This window comes from Schistocerca gregaria, chromosome X, assembly GCF_023897955.1.
Source record: "Schistocerca gregaria isolate iqSchGreg1 chromosome X, iqSchGreg1.2, whole genome shotgun sequence".
NCBI lineage: Eukaryota > Metazoa > Arthropoda > Insecta > Orthoptera > Acrididae > Schistocerca > Schistocerca gregaria.
This window is the reverse complement of record NC_064931.1, coordinates 140,869,295-140,891,645: the sequence shown is the minus strand read 5'-3', so window position 1 is coordinate 140,891,645 and position 22,351 is coordinate 140,869,295. Positions and strand designations below refer to the sequence as shown.

The window sequence follows — 22,351 nt, the reverse complement described above, 5'->3', positions numbered from 1 at the left end:
TCTGTACGCGAGATTTGCACACTCCTCACCATTCCTAGATCCACTGTTTCAGATGTGGTAGTCAAGTAGAAACATGTACACACAAAAGCGTACAGGCCGACCTCGTCTGTTGACTGGCAGAAACAGCCGACAGTTGAATAGGGTCGTAATATGTGATAGGCAGACATCTATGCAGACCATCACACAGGAATTCCAAACTGCATCTGGATCCCCTGCATGTACTATGACATTTAGGCAGGAGGTGAGAAAATTTGGATTTCATGGTCGAGTGGCTGCTCATAAGCCACGCACCGCGCCGGTAAATGCCAAATGATGCCTCGCTTGGTGTAAGGAGCGTACACATTGGACGACTGAACAGTGGTAAAACGTTGTGTGCAGTGACTAATCAAGGTATGTAATGTGGCGATCCGATGGCAGAGTGTGGGTATGGCGAATGCCCAGTGAACGTCATCTGCAAGCGTGTGTAGTGCCAACAGTGTTATTCGGAGGCGGTGGTGTAATCCTGTGGTCGTGCTTTTCATGGAAGGGGTTTGCACCACTTACTGTTTTGCGTGAGACTGTCGCAGCACAGGCCTACATTGATGTTTTAAGCGCCTTCTTGCTTCCCACAGTTGTAGGGCAATTCGGGGATGTCGATTGCATCTTTCAACACGATCGGGCACCTGTTCATAATTCACGGCAGTAACATACCTGTAATGGACTGACCTGCACAGAGTCGTGACCTGAATCCAATAGAACACCTCTTGGATGTTTTGGAACGCCGACTTCGTGTCAAGCCCCACCAACCGACATCGATATCTCTCCTCAGTGCAACAGTCTATGAAGAACGGGCTGCCATTCCCCAAGAAACCTTCTAGTACCTTACTGAACGTATGCCTGCGAGAGTGGGAGCTGTCATCAAGGCTAAGGGTGGGGCCAACACCATATTGAATTCCGGCATTGCCGATGGAGGGCGCCAGATGTCCAGATACATTTGATCACATAGTGGATTTAGTGCTATTCGTGTGAAGGCGGGACGGTCGCTAAAAAAAATATCACTACACGAAAGTCGTCGTTGTGCCGCCTCTACTGCAGCGTAACGTCCGTTGTCTATGGAAACAAAGTTATTAACAGGAAGCAAGCCGTATATTTTTTTTCGTATTGGCCGTCTGTTTCTGCCGTACTGTGATCCACTAAACTTACAAAGTATAAATTTTCGTACGTTTTCCAACCCATGTTTCACTAATCGCCATTTAAAAACTAAGTGTGTAATTTCATTTCCACATCGCTAAAACAAAATAAAGTTTCTATACCTCACAGAAAGATCTAGAAGCTACCAAAAAACAAAACACCTCTTTGAAAAAGAGAACGGGGAGGGAGTCGAGTCTTAGCTGTTCTAGATATATTGCTTTCAATGTTAAGCCACAGAAAACGCGGTTACATTCATAATTTCAAAGAGGAAGACGATAAAAAGCACTTTTGTTGAAAAAGGCTTCTTAAATTGAAAATTGTCTGAGGGCTATTTTTTTGTTGCTCGTGCTCGATCGTGTCATCAGAACGACCATTCAGGAGATGATGGATTGAACAATGCTGATATATAAAATATCTATAGATCTACAACTCAGAATGTCTATGTAGTCAAATCACGTATCGTTAAATGTTTAAACATTGCATTTAATGAGATTGCTCTGTTGTTGAATGGCAGATGTAAGAATTATATTAAAGACTTTGTTGCGTTCTGTACCTGACGCATGCAAGTAATAAAAGTATGAATGTCTCCTTCACGAAAGATATCATATATTGAAGATTCCTCCAGTTCTACTGGGAACAGGTGTGACGAAAATTTATGACGATTTAAAAGCACGCACGTAATCATTCTTGTGTATCGCTCGCTTTAAAGGCAGCTGGTAAACGACGATGGTAACCTTATTTTTGGTTCCAGCCAGCCTTAATGCACTCCTTTCATGACATTTTATGAAGCCCGTTGTGTCAGCCAGTTATTAATTGCATTATTTTGTAACCACCCGAAAGTTCATGATATTCAAATTTCTTGCTCGGAAGTAAGGAAGGAAGGTAGGGAAATAACGCTCCTCCTCAAACGAGGCCTTGTGAAATGAAACTCAAAAGCTTGGGAAAGGAGAATGGCCTCGTTTTGATAAGAGGAAACTATGTCGTCATTTTCCTTAATCCATTTAATGAAAAACACTTGCATAAGAAAATCTGGGTATACGAAGGGACATCTGAACTTCGCTCTCCCTGTTTTCAACTAGAGTGTCTCAGCGATGGCGACATTTCACCCTGTTTTTGCAAGCATTGGGCTTAAGATATCTGCCCAGAAATCACGTATTCTCTAGCTACGTAGTATATTTCTCTCTTGATTCCAGCGGACGCCTGTCTTCTTAAGGTGTAGTTTGTCCTGGAACCTCCTCTTGCCGAGAGCTCTCCTGGTGGCATTCAGTTTTTGATGTAACCTTCCGTTACGCAGAATTTGAACGTACCTTTAGCCAGTTTTCTTAATCATAGTAGTTTGATATTTTTCTTCGTCCAGTCAGTGAGAAGCTCCTTGACTAGTAGGTGGGATTCAGCCTTCAGATCTGTCTATAAAACGTCATTCGACTTGAAACTTCCTGACATTAAAACTGTGTGCCCGACCGAGACTCGAATTCGGGACCTTTGCCTTTCGCGGGCAAGTACTCTACCAACTGAGCTACCGAAGCACGACTCACGCCCGGTACTCACAGCTTTACTTCTGCCAGTACCTCGTCTCCTACCTTCCAAACTTTACAGAAGCTCTCCTGCGAACCTTGCAGATCTAGCACTAGCACTCCTGAAACAAAGGAGTAAAGTTTGGAAGGTAGGAGACGAGGAACTGGCAGAAGTAAAGTTGTGAGTACCGGGCGTGACTCGTGCTTCGGTAGCTCAGTTGGTAGAGCACTTGCCCGCGGAAGGCAAAGGTCCCGAGTTCGAGTCTCGGTCGGGCACACAGTTTTAATCTGCCAGGAAGTTTCATATCAGCGCACACTCCGCTGCAGAGTGAAAGTCTCATTCTGGTCATTCGACTTGTTTTGTCGGGCCTGGCAGTCTAGTCGTAAAGCGAGTGCCTGGAAACAAAAAGAAAAATGATATTATGACACTGCCCTTTCTTTCATATGATACACTGAAAACTACGGATGAAGGGCAACATGCAGATCCCATATTTCTAAATTTCCGGAAAACATCTTTCACGGTGCTCCACTGCAGGATGTTAATGAAAGTACGAGCATATGAAATAATTTCACAGATATGTGAGTGACTCGAATACTTCTTAAATAACAGAATAGAATCTGTTGTCTTCGACGGCGAGTGTTCATCAGAGACAACGGTATTGTCAGGAGTTCCCCAGAGAAGTGTGATAGGACCGCTGTTGTTTTCTATACACACAAATGATTTGGCGGACAGAGTGGGCGGAAATCTGCGATTGTTTGCTGATGATGCCGTGGTGTACGGTAAGGTGCCGAAGTTGAGTGACTGTAGGAAGATACAAGACGACTTGGACAAAATTTCTAGTTGGTGTAATTGAAACTGGAAATAACTTGGAAAAATGTAAGTTAACGCAGATGAGTAGGAAGAACAAACCTGTAATGTTCGGATACAGTATTACAGGTGTCCTACTTGACACAGTCAAGTCGTTTAAATATCTGCAAAGCGATATTAGATGGAACGAGCGTGTGCAAACACTGGTAGGGAAGGCAAATGGTCAACTTCGGTTTATTGGTAGATTTTTACGAAAGAGTGGTTCACTTGTAAAGGGGACCGCATATAGGACACTATTGCAACCTATTCTTGAGTACTGCTCTAGTGTTTGGTACCCGTACCAGGTCGGACTGAAGGAAGTCATTGAAGCAATTCAGAGGCGGGCAGCTAGATTTGTTACCAGTAGGTTCGAGCAACGCGTGTTACGGAGACGCTTCGGGAACTTTCCTTACGAAAAACACTATTCAGAAAATTTAGAGAACCATCACTTGGAGCTGACTGCCGAAGGTTTCTATTGGCGCCAACATACATCGCGCGTAAGGACAACGAACATACGATACGAGAGAAATTGGGGCTCAAACGGAGGCGTACAGACGGTCGTTTTTCCCTCGCTCTATTCGCGAGTGGAACAGGAGGGAAAATGACAAGTAGTGACACAAGATATCCTCCGCCACGCACCACACGGTGGCTTGCGGAGTATCTACAGGGTGTTTCAAAAATGACCGGTATATTTGAAACGGCAATAAAAACTAAACGAGCAGCGATAGAAATAAACCGTTTGTTGGAATATGCTTGGGACAACAGTACATTTTCAGGCGGACAAACTTTCGAAATTACAGTAGTTACAATTTTCAACAACAGATGGCGCTGCAAGTGATGTGAAAGATATAGAAGACAACGCAGTCTGTGGGTGCACCATTCTGTACGTCGTCTTTCTGCTGTAAGCGTGTGCTGTTCACAACGTGCAAGTGTGCTGTGGACAACATGGTTTATTCCTTAGAACAGAGGATTTTTCTGGTGTTGGAATTCCACCACCTAGAACACAGTGTTGTTGCAACAAGACGAAGTTTTCAACGGAGGTTTAATGTAACCAAAGGACCGAAAAGCGATACAATAAAGGATCTGTTTGAAAAATTTCAACGGACTGGGAACGTGACGGATGAACGTGCTGGAAAGGTACGGCGACCGCGTACGGCAACCACAGAGGGCAACGCGCAGCCAGTGCAGCAGGTGATCCAACAGCGGCCTCGGGTTTCCGTTCGCCGTGTTGCAGCTGCGGTCCAAATGACGCCAACGCCAGAGTTTACACCTCTATCCATACAAATTTCAAACGCGACAACCCCTCAGCGCCGCTACCATTGCTGCACGAGAGACATTCGCTAACGATATAGTGCACAGGATTGATGACGGCGATATGCATGTGGGCAGCATTTGGTTTACTGACGAAGCTTATTTTTACCTGGACGGCTTCGTCAATAAACAGAACTGGCGCATATGGGGAACAGAAAAGCCCCATGTTGCAGTTCCATCGTCCCTGCATCCTCAAAAAGTACTGGTCTGGGCCGCCATTTCAATCATTGGCCCATTTTTCAGATCCGAAACGATTACTGCATCACGCTATCTGGACATTCTTCGTGAATTTGTGGCGGTACAAACTGCCTTAGACGACACTGTGAACACCTCGTGGTTTATGCAAGATGGTGCCCAGCCACATCGCACGGCCGACGTCTTTAATTTCCTGAATGACTATTTCGATGATCGTGTGATTGCTTTGGGTTATCCGAAACATACAGGAGGCGGCGTGGATTGGCCTCCCTATTCGCCAGACATGAACCCCTGTGACTTCTTTCTGTGGGGACACTTGAAAGACCATGTGTACCGCCAGAATCCAGAAACAATTGAACAGCTGAAGCAGTATATCTCATCTGCATTTGAAACCATTCCGCCAGACACGTTCAAAGGTTTCGGGTAATTTCATTCAGAGACTACGCCAAATTATTGCTACGCATGGTGGATATGTGGAAAATATCGTACTATAGTGTTTCCCAGACCGCAGCGCCATCTGTTGTTGACAATTGTAACTACTGAAATTTCGAAAGTTTGTCTGCCTGAAAATGTACTGTTGTCCCAAGCATATTGCAACAAACGGTGTATTTCTATCGCTGCTCGTTTAGTTTGTATTGCCGTTTCAAATATACCGGTCATTTTTTAAACACCCTGTATATAGATGTAGAGGGCCGGGAGTCCCAAGCTCGCGAAGTTCTGCCGCAGAGTTGCAAGTCTTTTTCAGTTGACGCCACATTTGGCCACTTGCACGTCGATGATGATGATGATGATGATGATGATGATGATGATGATGATGATGAAATGGTAATGAAGAAAACACAAAACCCAGTCCCCGAGCGGGGAAAATCTTCGATCTGGCCAGGAATCGAACTCGGCCCTGTGCAAGACAAGTACACCCCCTGACCACTCAGCTAATGGAACGGACTCTCGAAACAGAGATGTCGCGGGTTAGAATCCTGGTCTGACCACGGGAATTTTCAGACTGATTTTCATCTAACCTTCGTCTATCAACGATGTAAGGAGTCGCCAGGAACGGCACGTGGTTTGGATCACCCTGTTTTCTGGTTGGATAACTGGAGTAGGTTATAGACACACAGTTGCAATACTTGCACTCAACCACTGAGCCACACTACGAGATGCATTCAAGTTCTAAGGTCTCCGATTTTTTTTCTAATTAACTACTCACGCGAAATCGGTGAAACTGGCGTTACTTCTCGACGTAATCGCCCTGCAGACGTACACATTTTTCACAACGCTGACGCCATGATTCCATGGCAGCGGCGAAGGCTTCTTTAGGAGTATGTTTTGACCACTGGAAAATCGCTGAGGCAATAGCAGCACGGCTGGTGAATGTGCGGCCACGGAGAGTGTCTTTCATTGTTGAAGACAGCCAAAAGTCACTAGGAGCCAGGTCAGGTGAGTAGGGAGCATGAGTAAAAACATCAAAGTTGTTATCACGAAGAAACTGTTGCGTAACGTTAGCTCGATGTGCGGGTGCGTTGTCTTGGTGAAACAGCACACACACAGACACACGGACGTTTTTTTTGCAGTGCAGGAAGGAATGTGTTCTTCAAAACATTTTCGTAGGATGCACCTGTGACCGTAGTGCCCTTTGGAACGCAATGGGTACAGATTACGCCCTCGCTGTCCTAGAACATGGACACCATCATTTTTTCACCACTGGCGGTTACCCGAAATTTTTTTGGTGGCGGTGAATCTGTGTGCTTCCATTGAGCTGACTGGCGCTTTGTTTCTGGATTGAAAAATGGCATCCATGTCTCATCCATCGTCACAACCGACGAAAAGAAAGTCCCGTTCATGCTGTCGTTGCGCGTCAACATTGCTTGGCAACATGCCACACGGGCAGCCATGTGGCCGTCCGTCAGCATTCGTGGCGCCCACCTGGATGACACTTTTCGCATTCTCAGGTCGTCATGCAGTATTGTGTGCACAGAATCCACAGAAATGCCAAGTCTGGAGGCGATCTGTTCAACAGTCATTTTGCGATCCCCCAAAACAATTCTCTCCACTTTGTCGATCATGTCGTCAGACCAGCTTGTGCGAGCCCGAGGTTGTTTCGGTTTGTTGTCACATGATGTTCTGCCTTCATTAGACTGTCCCACCCACGAACGCACTTTCGACACATCCATAACTCCATCACCACAAGTTTCCTTCAACTGTCGATGAATTTCAGTTGCTTTCACACCACGCAAATTCAGAAAACGAATGATTGCACGCTGTTCAAGTAAGGAAAACGTCGCCATTTTAAGTATTTAAAACAGTTCTCATTCTCTCGGGTGGCGGAAAAATTCCATCTGCCGTACGGTACTGCCATCTCTGGGACGTATTGACAATGAACGCGGCCTCATTTTAAAACAATGCGCATGTTTCTATCTCTTTCCAGTCCGGAGAAAAAAAATCGGAGGCCTTAGAACTTGAATGCACCTCACACTACTACTACTAATACTATTATACGATTCTTCCTGGAACTGTCCATTAATTTTTCGGTGCACGTGTAGAACCGTGGTTGAGTGATCTCCCATACTCCCTTGGCTCCTTGATTGCTTGCAGGAAATTCCTAAATACCTTCCCTTTCTGGAGTTTACTCTGCCAATCCTTTACTGTTCAAAGTTAGACGTTCAAGGGGTTGGAGAGCTTCTGGGCGGATGTCTGTTGTGAAGTGTTTGACTTCGGTGGTCAGCAAAGTCAGTGGTCAGATGCTGTTGGCCAGCTGGTACGCCTCCTCTAGCTTATGGATCCATGTCTTCAGTGGCAACTTCCCTGATACACTCAGTTCTGTTCTCCCGGATAACTAAACGTTTGGTCTTCCATAATTTCGTTCTTCGCATTAATGCTTACTACACTGAGAATTTCCTCGCAAGGAAGTCCGTCGTTTCCCTCGCCTTATCCAAAACTCTGTTCGTTATTGTAAGTATGGAGGCTTCCACGTCCGTTATAAGTATGAATAAAATCGTATTTGGCAGCGTCATTAGGTTTTCATAATAACGCAGCCTAAGGCAAAATAGGATTTTATTCAAATTCCTTACTAATCCTGCTTGCTCCTTTGTGACGACTTCTTTAGCGATGTCTGTAATTAAAGATGGAACATTTTTTATACCATTTTGAGTCCCTTGACTTTTCAGATTGCCAATAGTTCATGTTATCTTAAATGAATAGTTTTAATGATGCACGTATGTAATTACATGACCTTTACTTCTTTCAGTATTACTTCTGCTGTAGTAAGCACAGTGACATGCAGAGCCAAAATTCCCAACTTTTACAAAAATTGCTGTTAAATTGTTATTTCTTGTTTATTATTCTCTGGTTATAAAATGATTTTCAAAACTTAATAAAAGAAACATTTTGTTACTTACAGGTCGAAACTTGACGTTGTATGACTGGAAAATAACAAAGAAGTCTGAAGAACAACCAAATCTTATGGGTCTCGTTGTGTTCTCTGTTATTATGGGAATAACTCTTAGCAGGATGGGCGACTCAGGAAAACCCCTTCTTGACTTCTTCTGTTCCTTGGGAGCTGCCATGATGATCATAACAAACTGGGTTATCTGGTATGTTTCACAGATCTTCCTTTATTAACGGTCTAATTATATGTTTCTTAGTGAAATTACCAAATGAAAAATTTTAATGTTCCCAGGATCTCACCGATTGGTGTATTTTTCTTGATTGCTGGAAAACTATTGGAAATGGAAAGCTTTGAAGTTATTGTTGGGCAGCTGGGAATGTACTTCATGACTGTCATGCTTGGGCTGTTTATCCATGGTTTCATTATCTTGCCAATCTACTACACTATTGCTACCAGGAAGCTGCCTTTCCGATTTATTGCAAACCTTAGCCAGGCATTGTTCACCGCATTTGGTACTGCTTCAAGGTAAGAGGAAATACCAGAGGAATTTCGGAGATAAATGACATTCATTTATGTTAGTTTGGAAGTCTATAGCGTTTGTAGTACTTTCCGATCTAGTACCAATTGAGTAAGTAAACCATAATAATTAATTACACAAAAAAAACGTTTCAGCAATGCAACGCTTCCTGTATCCATGCGATTACTGGAGACGAAGAACGATGTTGATACCAGAGTGTCTCGTTTCGTTATGCCGATTGGAGCAACAATAAACATGGACGGAACGGCCCTTTATGAAGCAGTTGCTGCCATTTTTATTTCACAAGTTCGAAACGTTGGACTCAGTCTTGGCCAGCTAATTGCAGTGAGGTAAGTACATCACCGCAATGACGGAAACCAATTTGAGAGGAAGTTGCTTCTTTTTCTTTCAATTTAGATTTAGCTGTGGATGAGTAGATGTTATTATTGTGACTTCTTGGAGCAGCTGAAAGTTTTAATTACGTGAGTTATCCTCTGATTTATGATATGAGATCAGCCAGGCAATTTTCTGCAGTCTGACATGTTAGCGGGAAATAATACTTGAGACTATTGTCCACGATTGTCTCCGTAAGGGTTGAATTGATTACTTATTTTCATGGGTGTTTCGTGAATCCAGAGAAACAAGTTTGGACACAGCTGTACTATTTACGCTGTTATTCTCAGTTACACTTAGAAGCGCGAAACCATCCTCACATTTAAACCTGGTATCAAGGTGGTGTTGGTTGGTGAGGAAAAAAGTACCATACCTTATGAGACTGGTATCTTGCTCTTTATGTTCATTCAGGCAGAGGTACGTATGTCATTGACATTCAACTTTATGTGGCAGCAAACACACTTGTGTAAAATGATAAACGGTACAATGATCCCACGTGACTAACCTTTGGTTCACATATTGTACGGATTATACGCACTATATTTGTAATACCATGGTCACAGAGTAGTGGACATATTGTCTCTGACAATGATTTCCGTATCCCGTAAAACCACTTCTGGCTGTAAAGTTGTGGTTCCCTTGTCGTCAGAGACAATTAGAGGTACCTGATGTCTTCCAAGGTGATGGTGTTTTAACGTTTCTTCTACGTGTTGTCGTAATTGGCTAGATGTTGCCGGAATACATCGTCTTCCTGAGACGTCTCTCATCCTAAATGGCACACAGGTCGGGTGATAGTGCAACTGAGGGGAGTTGATAAACGTCTGGAAAAATTCGTTGAGTAACGCAAGTAGTGAGCGCGAGAGCAACCTTCTGCTAGAATATCATGACCCCCTGACTTCGAAGAAAGGCTAACAATGATGACGATATCAGTGAATCACAAATTGTTCAGAGAAAAAAAAAAAAAAAAAACACACAGAAGTGTAGAGCAGTTAAAGACTGTGGTTCCCCAAACGATGATGCGGATTCTGCATCAATACATAGGCCTATATTACTCAAGCCCGCTTACGGTATGTGGTGCAGGACGCTTTGTGTGGCACTGGCACTTTTCCCTTTCCTCTTCCAGTCGCGAATGGTGCGACAGAAGAGCGATTGTTGGTAAGCATCCGTGCGACTCGATTCTCTCTAATTTTATCTTCATTATCTATTCGCGATATACGCCAGTACGTAAGAGGAAGAAATATGTTGTTTGATTACTGTGGGAAAGTACGATTGCGGAATTTTAACACTAAACAGCACCCTGATGCACAACGCCTTTCCTGTAAGTCTGACGCGGACAGGATGAGCAGCAATCTGAGGTTGTGTGATGGCTCTATGGTGTATGGGAAGGTGTCGTCATTGAGTGACTGTAGGAGAATACGAGCTGTAAAAATAAAATTTCTTGTTGTAACGGCAGCTTGCCCCAAATGTAGAAAAATGTAAGTTAATGCAGATAAGTAGGGAAATCAATGCTTCAGCACAGCATTGGTAATGTGCTGCTTGTCACAGCCACGCCGGTTAAATGTCTAGGTGTAATGTTGCAAAGAAATATGAAATGTAATGAGCACACAAGGACATTAGCAGGGAAGGCGAATGGTCGACTTCGTGTTTTTGGGTGAATTTTATGTAAGTAAAGGAGATTGTGTATAGAACACTAGTGCGACCCATTCTTCAGTACTGCTCCATTGTTTGGATGCCCACCCGGTAGGATTAAAGGAAGACATCAAAGCTCTTCACTGGAGTGCTGCTACATATGTTACCGGTAAGTTCGAACAACACGCTAGTATTATGAAGATGCTTCGTGAACTCAAATGGAAATCATTGGAGGGAAGACAACGCTCTTTTCGCGAAAGGCTATTGAGAAAACTTAGGGAACCGGCATTTGAAATCGACTGCAGAACGTATGAAAATAGGGCAAGAGAAAGTAGGGCACGTATGGAGGCATGTAGATAGTCGTTTTTCCCTCCCTCCATCTGCTACTACTGGCACAAGAAAGGAAAATTCTAGCAGTGGCTCAAGGTATCCTTTGCCAAGCATCATATGATATATTGTGGAGTTATGTATTTAGATGTAAATATGTCATTTACGTATATTGAGAGTATTAATGTTCCTGTAACACTCTCATAGGGTACGCCCGAAGCTACTTTTACGTCTGAAGGTTCCCCTCTGTTGAGGATGACACTTTGTGTTCTATTTCCTAGGAACCCCACAGCTTAATAACAAAGCTAGTCTAATGTCCTGTATACTCGAATTTCGTTAATTAGGTAGCAGTGCGGAATTGTACCGAAAATATTCCGAAAGTCAAGGAACTCTGCGCTGATACCTACTGCCTTTTTAGTCCAGTAGGCGGATATTCAAAAAGGGGAGGGGATGGGATGGGATGGGATGGGATAGAGGAGAGGGTCACAAAAACCCGAATTTTCTGAACCTTTTGTATGTTAGATACACATGGTCACTAGTGTAGAATCAAAGTTTTCGACATATAGAACCCTCTACTAAGGTGGAAAAAAACCGAAATAAATTGCAAGTATTTTAGTGTTCTGTCTATTACTGTTCCCCTTGCATTCCATGACAAAATGGACTTAGACCTTTACATGCATTGCATTAAGTTTCCTATAATTTACTCTGGTAAAATGTTCTGTATCAGCTACCATACTTTCCAAGATGCAGAGCTTCTTCAAATGAATGGCTAATATCTCAAATAATCCAAAAATTATATATATGCTTGGCTTGGAGAGTTGGTGGGCAGTCCTGGTCAGAAGAGTGTTATGTGTAGCTGCAACTGCATACTGTCGCAGCTAAGTGAATTCTAAAGTGGGCAAGTTGTTGGTAGTGGTGTAGTGCATGCTTCCATAAGCAAGAGATTTGAAGTGTTTCGTGTTTCAAGACGCACCATGTCGAATATATATATTGCATACAGGGAAAAATGGAAAATCAACATCTGCAAAGTCACTACTTGAATCAAGAATTTTATTCACCATAGATCATTTTACAGTTATATTGGCTTCATGGTACAGGATGTAGTAGTATGTACACAATAATGAAATAAACTAATGTCAATACATTATAGTATACATTTTAATCATGACAATGTACCAAATTACAACAGGATAGTTTCTAAAAGTTCATGCAATAACCTATACTATAATATAGTAAAGTATAGTGTAGTATAGTATACCCTTTATATAGTGTATTTTGTATTGTACACACTGTGTAATTGCACATGACTTAACCAAATCACAAAATAATATGTTCAACTACAGAAAACTTATAAATGCTAATATCCTCCTCAGGCATCTCAAAGAATTCTTTAATGTCATAAAATGGACGATCTGACAGCCACCTGTACCACTTAATTTTAAAAAAAATGTATCCATATACTGAAATGAATTGGCAGTTCATTGAATATTTGAGTGGGTTTACTTCGTGGAAATTTTATGTTGTTTGCTAATCTGTGGTGCGGCGTGTCTAAATTACCCTTATCTCTGGTTTTGTGTTCATGTATCTCCCATCTGGCAGAAAATCCTGAAATAATATTTTTGATATAGGATGCAGACACACAAATGTCTAAATATATAGTTGTAAGTATTCTGAGTCTGGAAAAAAGAGGACGACAGTGCTCTCCATGACCTCTTTTACATATTATGTGCAAGACTTGTTTTTGTAATTTCAAAATGTCATGTAATTAGATTTTCCTGGATTTTCGGTGATTTTGATAAAGAATGTTAATTCTCCACAATAGCTACAAATATTAGATGGTGGTGTTTTAAAACCAAGATTGAATTCCAATAAAAAAAAATTGGTGAAACATTACAAAGCTGTCTTTAAGTACAACAACTGAATCTCTGTTACACATTTTGTACAGTTTGCTTGTATTAAGTGAACAATCTAAGTATATCCTCGATCCTCTTCAACATTTTTATACTGTAATGACTTTCATGGCCTCTAAGGTTCTTCAGATATGACACATACTTTCCTTCTTCTGTATAATCTTGCTAGACATTCCGTTGCCACCTCACTTCTCTGTTAAAGGTTCACCACATTTAACCTTATGCCCAATATGTCTTAGTCTTTCTGGTTATACCAAAGGCAGAGACATAAAACATTTCTTACTAACTTTTTCCTTACAAAGGAAAAATCTGAAGGTTTGAAAAGTTTACACAAAAACATTTGTGATTTTTTTGTTTTGTGTAAAAGGAATGAACAGTTTGTCCAAAACCTTTCCTTATCTCTTTCTTTCTTCTGCTCATCTTGCTGATGAAACTGATTGTCTTTCTAGTACCCTTACTGCAATCTCCACATAACTACTGTTCACAAGAGTCCATACTAATAATGTTCACATGAATAATAACCCTGTAATATCTGCTTCTAATTGATTCTACTATAGCTGATGATGCAATGCATGATGGTATTAGTCAGATTGGCTGAAGGTGACATAGTACTCTTTGATGAATACAGCAGTGGTCAAAGTTGGTTTCTTAATGAACAGTCAACATTCAGTTACCAATATGACAGTGACAAAAAATTTTTGATGCCAAACAAAGTACTGAGACCACAGGATGAATCTAATATGGTGAAAACTGTACTTCACTCTTTGTTTTTTTTTATGTTGTGGACAAAGCCTCTTTTGAATCTGAGTTCCTCATATTCAGTCCAACCTTGTTAAGATACCATTGTGATATGTAGATCAGTAACTTGGTAAAAAATGTTCAGAAATGTAAAAATTGTGCACTTCGCAAAATGCAGAAAACTAGTATCCTATGACTTGAACATCGAAGTTAAAATTGGTGAACTCATGCCAATAACTGAATGTAACATTTTGTTGTCATTTTAAACAATGGTCACATAAGCTCAGTTATAGGTAGGACAGGTGGCAGATTTTGATTCTTTGGTAGGATACTGAAAAAATGGAGTTAGTCCACAAAGGAGACAGCTTACAAATTATCTGTGCTTCCCATTTTAAAATATTGTTCAAGTATCTGAGTCCCAGCACCTAACTAGACTAAAAGGCTATAATGAATGTACACAAAGAACGGTAGCATGTTTGGCTGTAGGTTTGTTTGAGTAAAAGAAAGTGTTGCAGAAATGATGGAAAACCCAAACTGGCACACATTTGAATGTAGATACTAATTATTCTGCAAAAGCCTACTTACTTTCAACAAACTGTATTACGTCAATGAACTAAATATATTCTTCATCCCCAAAAGTATTGGACCTATAGGGACCAGGTTAGAATAATTTCAGCAAACACAGGAGCATTTAAGCAATCAGTTCTTCTGCATTCTCTATACAAGGAACAGAAAAAAACCTTAACATTTGGTACCATTTGTCACAGATTTCATCGTAGTCTGCAGATTATGTATGTGGACATTGACATCTTTCAAGATTTTAATTTTTAATTTTCCTTGTAGAATATTTTAGTACACACATTATGCCAAATATAGCACAACCCAAGCACATAGCACAATGGTTCAGACACTGAGTTTGTGCTCATGAACAGTAGGGTTCAAGTCCCTTTGGGGTCTTTCAGATTTATATTTTCAATACATTCCTTTCAGTATATGGGAGTATAGTTCCTTCAAAATGATGTGACTGATTCCCAGCCGTGTTCTTGACTACTCAGAGCTGCTACATTTCCCTATCAATATTTCACATACAACGTCTCTAATTACCTAGGTATCAACAGTTTCTTTCTTTATTTGGAAGCACTTAGTGCATAAGAAATCGAGGTTGAAATTTATAATAGAATGGTTATGTTCAGGTCTTAAGTGTGATTCATTCTAAACCTCTATGAGGATAAAAACTTCAATCCTGTATTTAACTGATAAAATTACATAAATTAATGTAATTTTTAATTTCCGGGTTGAAGTTTTGAGCAGTGTTACAGCAATACTTAGATAATTACAGGTCTCTTTGTGCCATATTTCAAACCACAGATTCCAGATGGGGCCAAATAAAAATCTCCCATAACATAATACTACCATAAATTCTGTGTCTGCATACCCAGATGAATGTGTGGAAGTACACTGCTGAAAAGACGTGTCATAAAATATGATTCATTTTGTCAGGCAATTCATATCCACTGGTCTTTATGCCAATCACAATGTTTCAGTGCCCACGGAAAATGTAACTAATAATTTCTTTAGATCAATAGTGTCACACAAACAAATTTGTTGTTGTTAGTGACATTATTTTGCTCTGTGTGTAAGAAATCACCATTAAATGTTCCAGCCTCAGGAAAATATCATAAGGGTAGTCAAGTGAACTGCAAAAAGCACATATGTGACAAAATATACAGCCTTCTCTAAATAGGCTATGAAGCCTCTCTTTTACTACCTGATGCAAATGTCAAGCTGTTGGGAGCATCACATTGTAACAAGACATAAGTTTTCTCAGCAATGAGCACTGTACAAGTTTACAGGGATGTTCCCCACCACTGATATCTCTATTGTCACCAGTGTTCACAGATGCTGCACAGTGGAAAATGATATATGATTTTTCTTCCCATCACCACTTCTCAGTCTGAATACACCTTCCGAACAGAACATATCTCAGAGTGAAGTCCCCAAATTTTATACTTAATACAATCACCTGGTTTCTATAAAATCTAGCAGCTACAAAGAGTATTCCATTGCACTACTGAAGCATCCATTCTACATTCTTCTGGTCAGTTTTAAATGCAGCTTGTTACCAGACTGGCAACTGAATGAGGTGGCACAGTGGTTAGCACACTGGACTCACATTCAGAAGGACAATAGTTCAAATCCATGTCCAGCTATGCTTCCTTAGTTTTTCTGTGATATCCATAAATTCCTGCATGTAAATGCCAGGATGGTTCCTTTAATTTCTGCATTTAAATGCCAGGATGGTTCCTTTGCACAATTTCCTTTCCCCATCCCTCAAACAGAGCTTGTGCTCAGTCTCTAATGACCTGGATATCAGTGGGATGTTAATCTGTAGTTTTCCTTCTTTCCTTGTTCCCAAGCACATATATGCATCAGTGAGGAGGTTCAACTGGAAACCAAATTGTGCAGAATATTGTAGGAGCTAGGATACTTATGTGCTAGTTAAGAGAGCAGTAAGAGGTCATGGAAGAAATTCCTGAACTAATGTAAATATTCCATTAGCTTGTTTGAAATTTTAATCCCCAGTATTTGTCCACTGGGGAATGGAGTGGCAAAACTTTTAATTTTACTGTGTTATATACCAAGTTCCTGATTGTATCCCAAACCTCTCCGCAGTGTATCATGATGTGAGAGAGTATGGCATTTTGATGGATGATTGAGGGATGTTAAAATCTGCTGCCTCTTAATTCTATTAAAACTGTGTAGATTATCTGCTGACCTTTGTCCATCTTATTCCTTTTTTTGCACCTCACACCTATCCATAATAATACAACACAAATATAACATCTATGTAACACAGATACACACTAGAAACTTCATAAGATGTTAGACGAAGCTGAAGGCACATCCCTTCCACTAGGATCTTACTGAGAACAGTGATGCAGAATGCCTGCACCATTCCTAACTCTTACTGTTGAGGACAGGAGTGAATATCTTAGTCTGTATTGCAAATTAAACCAAAGTAATCCTAATGTTTGTGCAATTAATTAGATATGTTGTTACTGAGTGGGCTATATGGATAAAAATGATGAACACAAAGTAGGAGGGTTATGACAGGAAAACATGATGAAGACTGATAAAAACAGGTTAACACCATGTTAAAAATCTATATTTCCTTCTTTAGTGATGCAGATACTGTTATTTTCACATACGTATCCCTTGAGCAGTCATTATAATTATACTGAAATTGTTTTATTGTATGAGAATGTTTAATGTGGGTCCATCAAAGTAAATATAGTTTATTTTTATACAGTGTACATATAATAAGCTTGTATACTTTTTTGCAATTGTAGCATAACAGCAACAGCAGCTAGTATTGGTGCAGCAGGAATTCCACAAGCTGGTCTGGTTACTATGGTAATGGTTCTTGACACAGTTGGTTTACCTCCAGAAGATGTGACACTTATCATAGCTGTCGACTGGCTGCTGTAAGTATATGCCTGACAGCAAGTTTATTATTGTATTTCTTAAACTCTTTTACCCTTAAAGTAATAATTACTAAACTAGTCACATGCTTTCTATATGAGCAACACAGAGCAAGTGAAATTTTTTCTGACATAGATATGTGGAGGAAATTTGTTTTCCTAATGTGGAAAGAGGCCTTCGTAAGAACAGGGAAAAATGCATTGGTTCCTTATTATCGATTTTGTTGTTGAATTGCATTTTTTTCCCACCTAGACATGTTCAGAGTACCAGTTAGGAGGAATGGTGGCATGTGTAAACACGTTCAGAGCACACAGGGGCAGGTACAAAGGCATGTGTGTTAATACATCCAGAGCAGTTAAAGGGTTAATTAAATAACCCTTGATTGTGGATCTGCAGTTTATTGTACAATTTGATTCCATGGTGAAAACATTCTTTTCCATTTTTCACATATTGTTTCCTTGTAAAATTTAAGTTAAAAATCTTACAGTTCATCCATGATCATGGGTAGAGCTGTTATTTTTATTGTTGTTGGTAAGTTTTGCAAGCTATATGGCTCTCCACTCCATAAAGATCAACACTGAGCCTCTTAGTTCTGTCCTCGTAAGTTATTTCCCAGTCTCTACACTGCCTTAACTTCCCATACCAATTTTAATGTCATTACAGTTTCTTTTACATGTGTGTCAAAGAGGTTGATTTTCAGTGGGAAACACTAGTGTTCTGATGTTGATAGTCCTGTTTGGTTGTGTTCTAATGACATTGCAGTCTTTTGGCTTTAAGCTCTCCAACTATGTTTGATTCTTCATATGAATTACACAGTTCAACATTTTATAGTATTATACAGTCGTTAGTATTGCTATCACTTGTGGTCCAAATATTTTTCATAAGATTTTGGCATAAGATTAAGACATCCGTAATTTCATTTATTCTTTTTTTGCAGAATACCTCTGTCAGATCTATAGATTGAAACTGATACAATTAATTAGTTATGAGAGTGTAATTAATATTTCCCATAAATTAAACTGCTTCAGAAAACAGTTGTGTGATAATAGTTATATCTGTCTGAATTTTTTGCATTCCTGGTTTTATTTGGCTTTTAGATGTTTTTGAGGTTATTAGGGTGCCAAATTAATTAAATTCATAATAATCTCATGGTCATTAGGATGTTAGACACTAATCTCATCCTCCTAATTAAATTCATTGGCATCCTTGAAAGCTATATTCTCATTCCTAAGTTGCAGTGCATTAGTTTTTATGCGAAGTAAAAATGAAGTACCAAATACTGTTTTATCTCTCTCTCACTGAGAACCTATGATTTTAATAACATTTAATATTTGTGTTGTAGGAGCTTGTAGTGTCAACTAATAGGGTAATATTATCAGCATATGTGAGAACACTCATTTTGCTCTTCAGTTGCAGAGCCTATGCCACTTTTTAAATGTTCAGTTATTTTGTTAATTATAATACTGTACTGAATAAAACTGAAGACAATGAATGCTCTGCCAGAATGAATTTTCACTCTGAAATAGAGTAGGCACTGATTTGAAACTTTCTGGCAGATGAAAACTTTGTGCTGAACTGACATATCCTTGTTAGTCTCATGTATTGACCCTGAAATCTTCAGAATTTTTGCTTTGCTCCTAGATGCAGACAGTTATCCTGTGAACAAACAATAGGTATAGATTTGTGAATGATGTGAGGAAGATGTTTCCCCAACTGCATTATATTTATCACTGCTATGGCACCTCCTGTTTACGCACAATATATCAACTGAAGTGCACAACAGTGAGTTTTATGTAATAAAATTAAACATGTACAGCCATCCTTTTTTATGTTTTCCTGACTCCTGTAGAAAACTGTAACAGTGATGTTGTATCTGCAACCAAGCAGACATATCATCACTGTTACAGTACTCTACGGAAGCAAGTTCTTAGGCATTGGCCAGTGATGGGATCATGTATATAATGGAGTTCATCCACTCAGCATATGTTTAGACCTGAAGATGGTATGTTGAGTCACTGAAACTGGCTGCAACATAATAAAAAACATCCAAAGGATAGCGGCCAGTGTTTCATTTTATTACATAAGTGAGCACCTGAAGTCGCACAAAACTTCAGGCAGAATGATGGAGACACAAAAACAGTTGATTTCTAAACATAACGGTCAGTGTTCCAGTGAATTCTAGCAAATGAGAGAACCAGATGGTCGCATACTGAACTAGGTAATGGGTTATTAATAAACATTATAAAAAAAATTGTGTCATGCATCATGTATTTATCCATCATGCAGAGCACATTTTTCAGACTATTTCTTTATTGTTGCTTCACTGTAAAAGTGATGGGTGAAAAATATTTTACCTCAAGTGCAATATCAAATTGCAATAATTAATTTGTTTATGCAACTTTTGGTAACTGCATGATGACAAACATTTGTTACTGGTAGGAATTACATATTAAATTTAAATAACAATATGTAGGTACTTCAAATATCTAAGTATATGCTTACTTTAAATGTTATGAAAGCTTACTTTTCTAAATGCAAACTCTTATTTCAGGGATCGCTTCCGTACAACCATAAATGTTTTGGGAGATTCACTTGGAGCTGGAATTGTGAACCACTTGAGCAAAAGGGAACTTGAGAAAATGGCAATGCCAGCAATACTTGATGCTGACAAACTTGATTCACAGAATGGAAAAATCAGCCCAGAAGAGGTTGAGTGGCATACAACAGCCATGTGATAGACTATAACTAGATAACTTGAATATTTCAACCAGTCTTCCTTCATTCATCATTAAATATTTCTTTATTTACATTGGTTACTTACTCATTAATTTATTATCAGCAGATCAGTATTATTATTGATTCATTATGAACTCTTTCAATAACTTACAGATCTGTTGATAGGAGAGTGTTAACTTTCTAATTCATCTTTATTTTTACACAACAACACAATAAGTTCAAATTTGAAACTTCATATTTGTTCTCCCCAGCTATGAGCTATGTTCATTACACAGATACTGTTGCAATATACTTAAATGAACAAAATTAAAGTTGATACTAAAACAGAAATTATGTGGAAACACTTCACTATATTCATAACTAGAGTATTTCAGTTTCCTGGACAAAATTGCAGTATGTCCAGCATTTCCTTCTCATATATAGCAATCTATGTGTGCCTTAAACTGTATCTGATTTTAAGATTTTTGTCCTAACAGTTGAACAGGGCTTAAGCAGCTGTGGCATCCTGTACAATTACTATCATTCCATGCTTGTGCTGTTAGATTTTTATTCCCTTTCACAAACACAATTTTTCATGTACTTGTATTTTTCTTGTCTTTCTTTTGGAAACTACATTAATATAGGGCATGATCCTTGAATAATAATGATAATTAAAAATAATATTAGAATGAAGTTGTTGTTCTGTGAAAATTAACAGGGTACATAGGTGATAAATTATTAGCAGTAGAAAGTTTTTGGCATAATTGCAGCTACAATATAATATTATTATGTAGTATGTCATCCAAACAGTACGATAAATATGGTATCTGTAAAATTACTTCATTCAGATAGAAAGAAGAATGTAAAGTGGTACTTGCTCCAGATCTCAGTCATTAAATCAAAAAAATTTTATTTGCACTTTATGCTTCATTACCATATCACCTTACTGGTAAAATAAATGGCTATAAGCAACTGCACACACTTTGTTACTCATTATATTTACTGAGGACACTGAAAGTGATTGCAGTAAAATGTTTTGCGAATACCAGTCACAGTATTGTATGGTGAAATGAAAGAATTTTCATTAAGTTCAAATCACTTTTAACATAAATAGCAAACAAGTAGTTTCATAATAATGTAAATTTCTTTTCTATCTTTGTAATGCTTGTAAGTGAATCAGAATTGCCTGCCTTTCAGGGTGAAAAATAATGTCACAAGAAGCCATGAGAGATGAACAAACTCTCAGCAGAGTCAACTTGTGACACCACTAACTTCTGTTCACCAAAGGAAAAGACGTTTTCTGTGTATAAGCTCTGAAATGAGGAAAAAGGAGAAAATAAGTTATTTGTCAATGGACATCTATGTTACAAAAGCATTACTTTAATATATATTTGAAAACCAGTAATTTTTTGTGGAATGTTTGCTTGTATCTTGTACTGCTGAGCAAATTCCAAACTGATGACACATTGATGTATTATACACTTCAAGTTTATAATACCAGGGAATAGCATTTATGTCTCAGATAATGTATAGTGAATATATAATGAGGATTTAAATTGTAGTTTTCTTATGAAGTCAGCTTTTGCTCTTGTAATTCACTTAAATGTAACAGTTATGTAAATAAGTGTGTTTCTTAGCTTGAGTAAATTGGGAAGACTAAAGCTTTAAACATCACACGTCTTGAACATATTCACAAATGCAACATCAGTAGCAACTATGGACTTCTTAGCAAGGCCTCATACCATGTATGTTGTTTCTTTTATTGTGACATGTGAGATTTTATTAATAAATTCCCATTTTTGTATGGAAGTTAACTTTTTTAAATAAATATGTATTTGTGTTTATATATTTTGAAATAGATATGTTCCCTTTTACTCCATGTGTGCATGGGTTACAAAGGACTGAAATTGATATCATAATGAAGCATACTTGAAGATGCTGCAAATGGGATTATAGGTATCTGTTCTGTATAGAATCTACCACTGAGGTAATAGTGCCTTAGAACTATGTATTTTTATTTACCCTGAATGAGGAAGAAATAACTTTGCAGTTTACTATACAAGAGATTTATTCACTCATTATTAATGGAAATATCATGATTTTCATGTAAACAACAAGACTTCCCACTTTACAATAACATCCCATGCAGCATATTCATGTACTCAGAAAATATACACTGTCCAATCACATTAACATGACCACCAGCCAAAGCCTGAA

At 39.1% G+C, this 22,351-nt stretch overlaps 1 protein-coding gene and 1 non-coding gene across 5 annotated transcripts in view; both read left to right on the top strand.

Annotated features, from left to right (window-relative positions):
* LOC126297535 (excitatory amino acid transporter 1) overlaps window positions 1-21,978 on the top strand; it is a 661,389-nt gene extending 639,411 nt beyond the window's left edge. For 2 of the 4 annotated variants that reach the window (XM_049988448.1, XM_049988446.1), the window contains exons 5-10: window positions 8,435-8,627; window positions 8,714-8,947; window positions 9,095-9,289; window positions 17,287-17,421; window positions 19,971-20,127; window positions 21,332-21,978. In XM_049988448.1, the coding sequence (XP_049844405.1) occupies window positions 8,435-8,627; window positions 8,714-8,947; window positions 9,095-9,289; window positions 17,287-17,421; window positions 19,971-20,127; window positions 21,332-21,343 (926 nt within the window). In that variant the 3' untranslated portion in view covers window positions 21,344-21,978. Of the gene's footprint in view, window positions 1-8,434; window positions 8,628-8,713; window positions 8,948-9,094; window positions 9,290-17,286; window positions 17,422-19,970 lie in introns of all 4 variants that reach the window. The other 2 variants (XM_049988447.1, XM_049988445.1) reach the window with 1 other exon arrangement.
* On the top strand, window positions 2,887-2,961 carry Trnap-cgg (transfer RNA proline (anticodon CGG)). The gene has a single exon. It is a non-coding gene; the product is annotated as a tRNA-Pro (tRNA).
* Window positions 21,979-22,351: the final 373 nt, after the last annotated feature.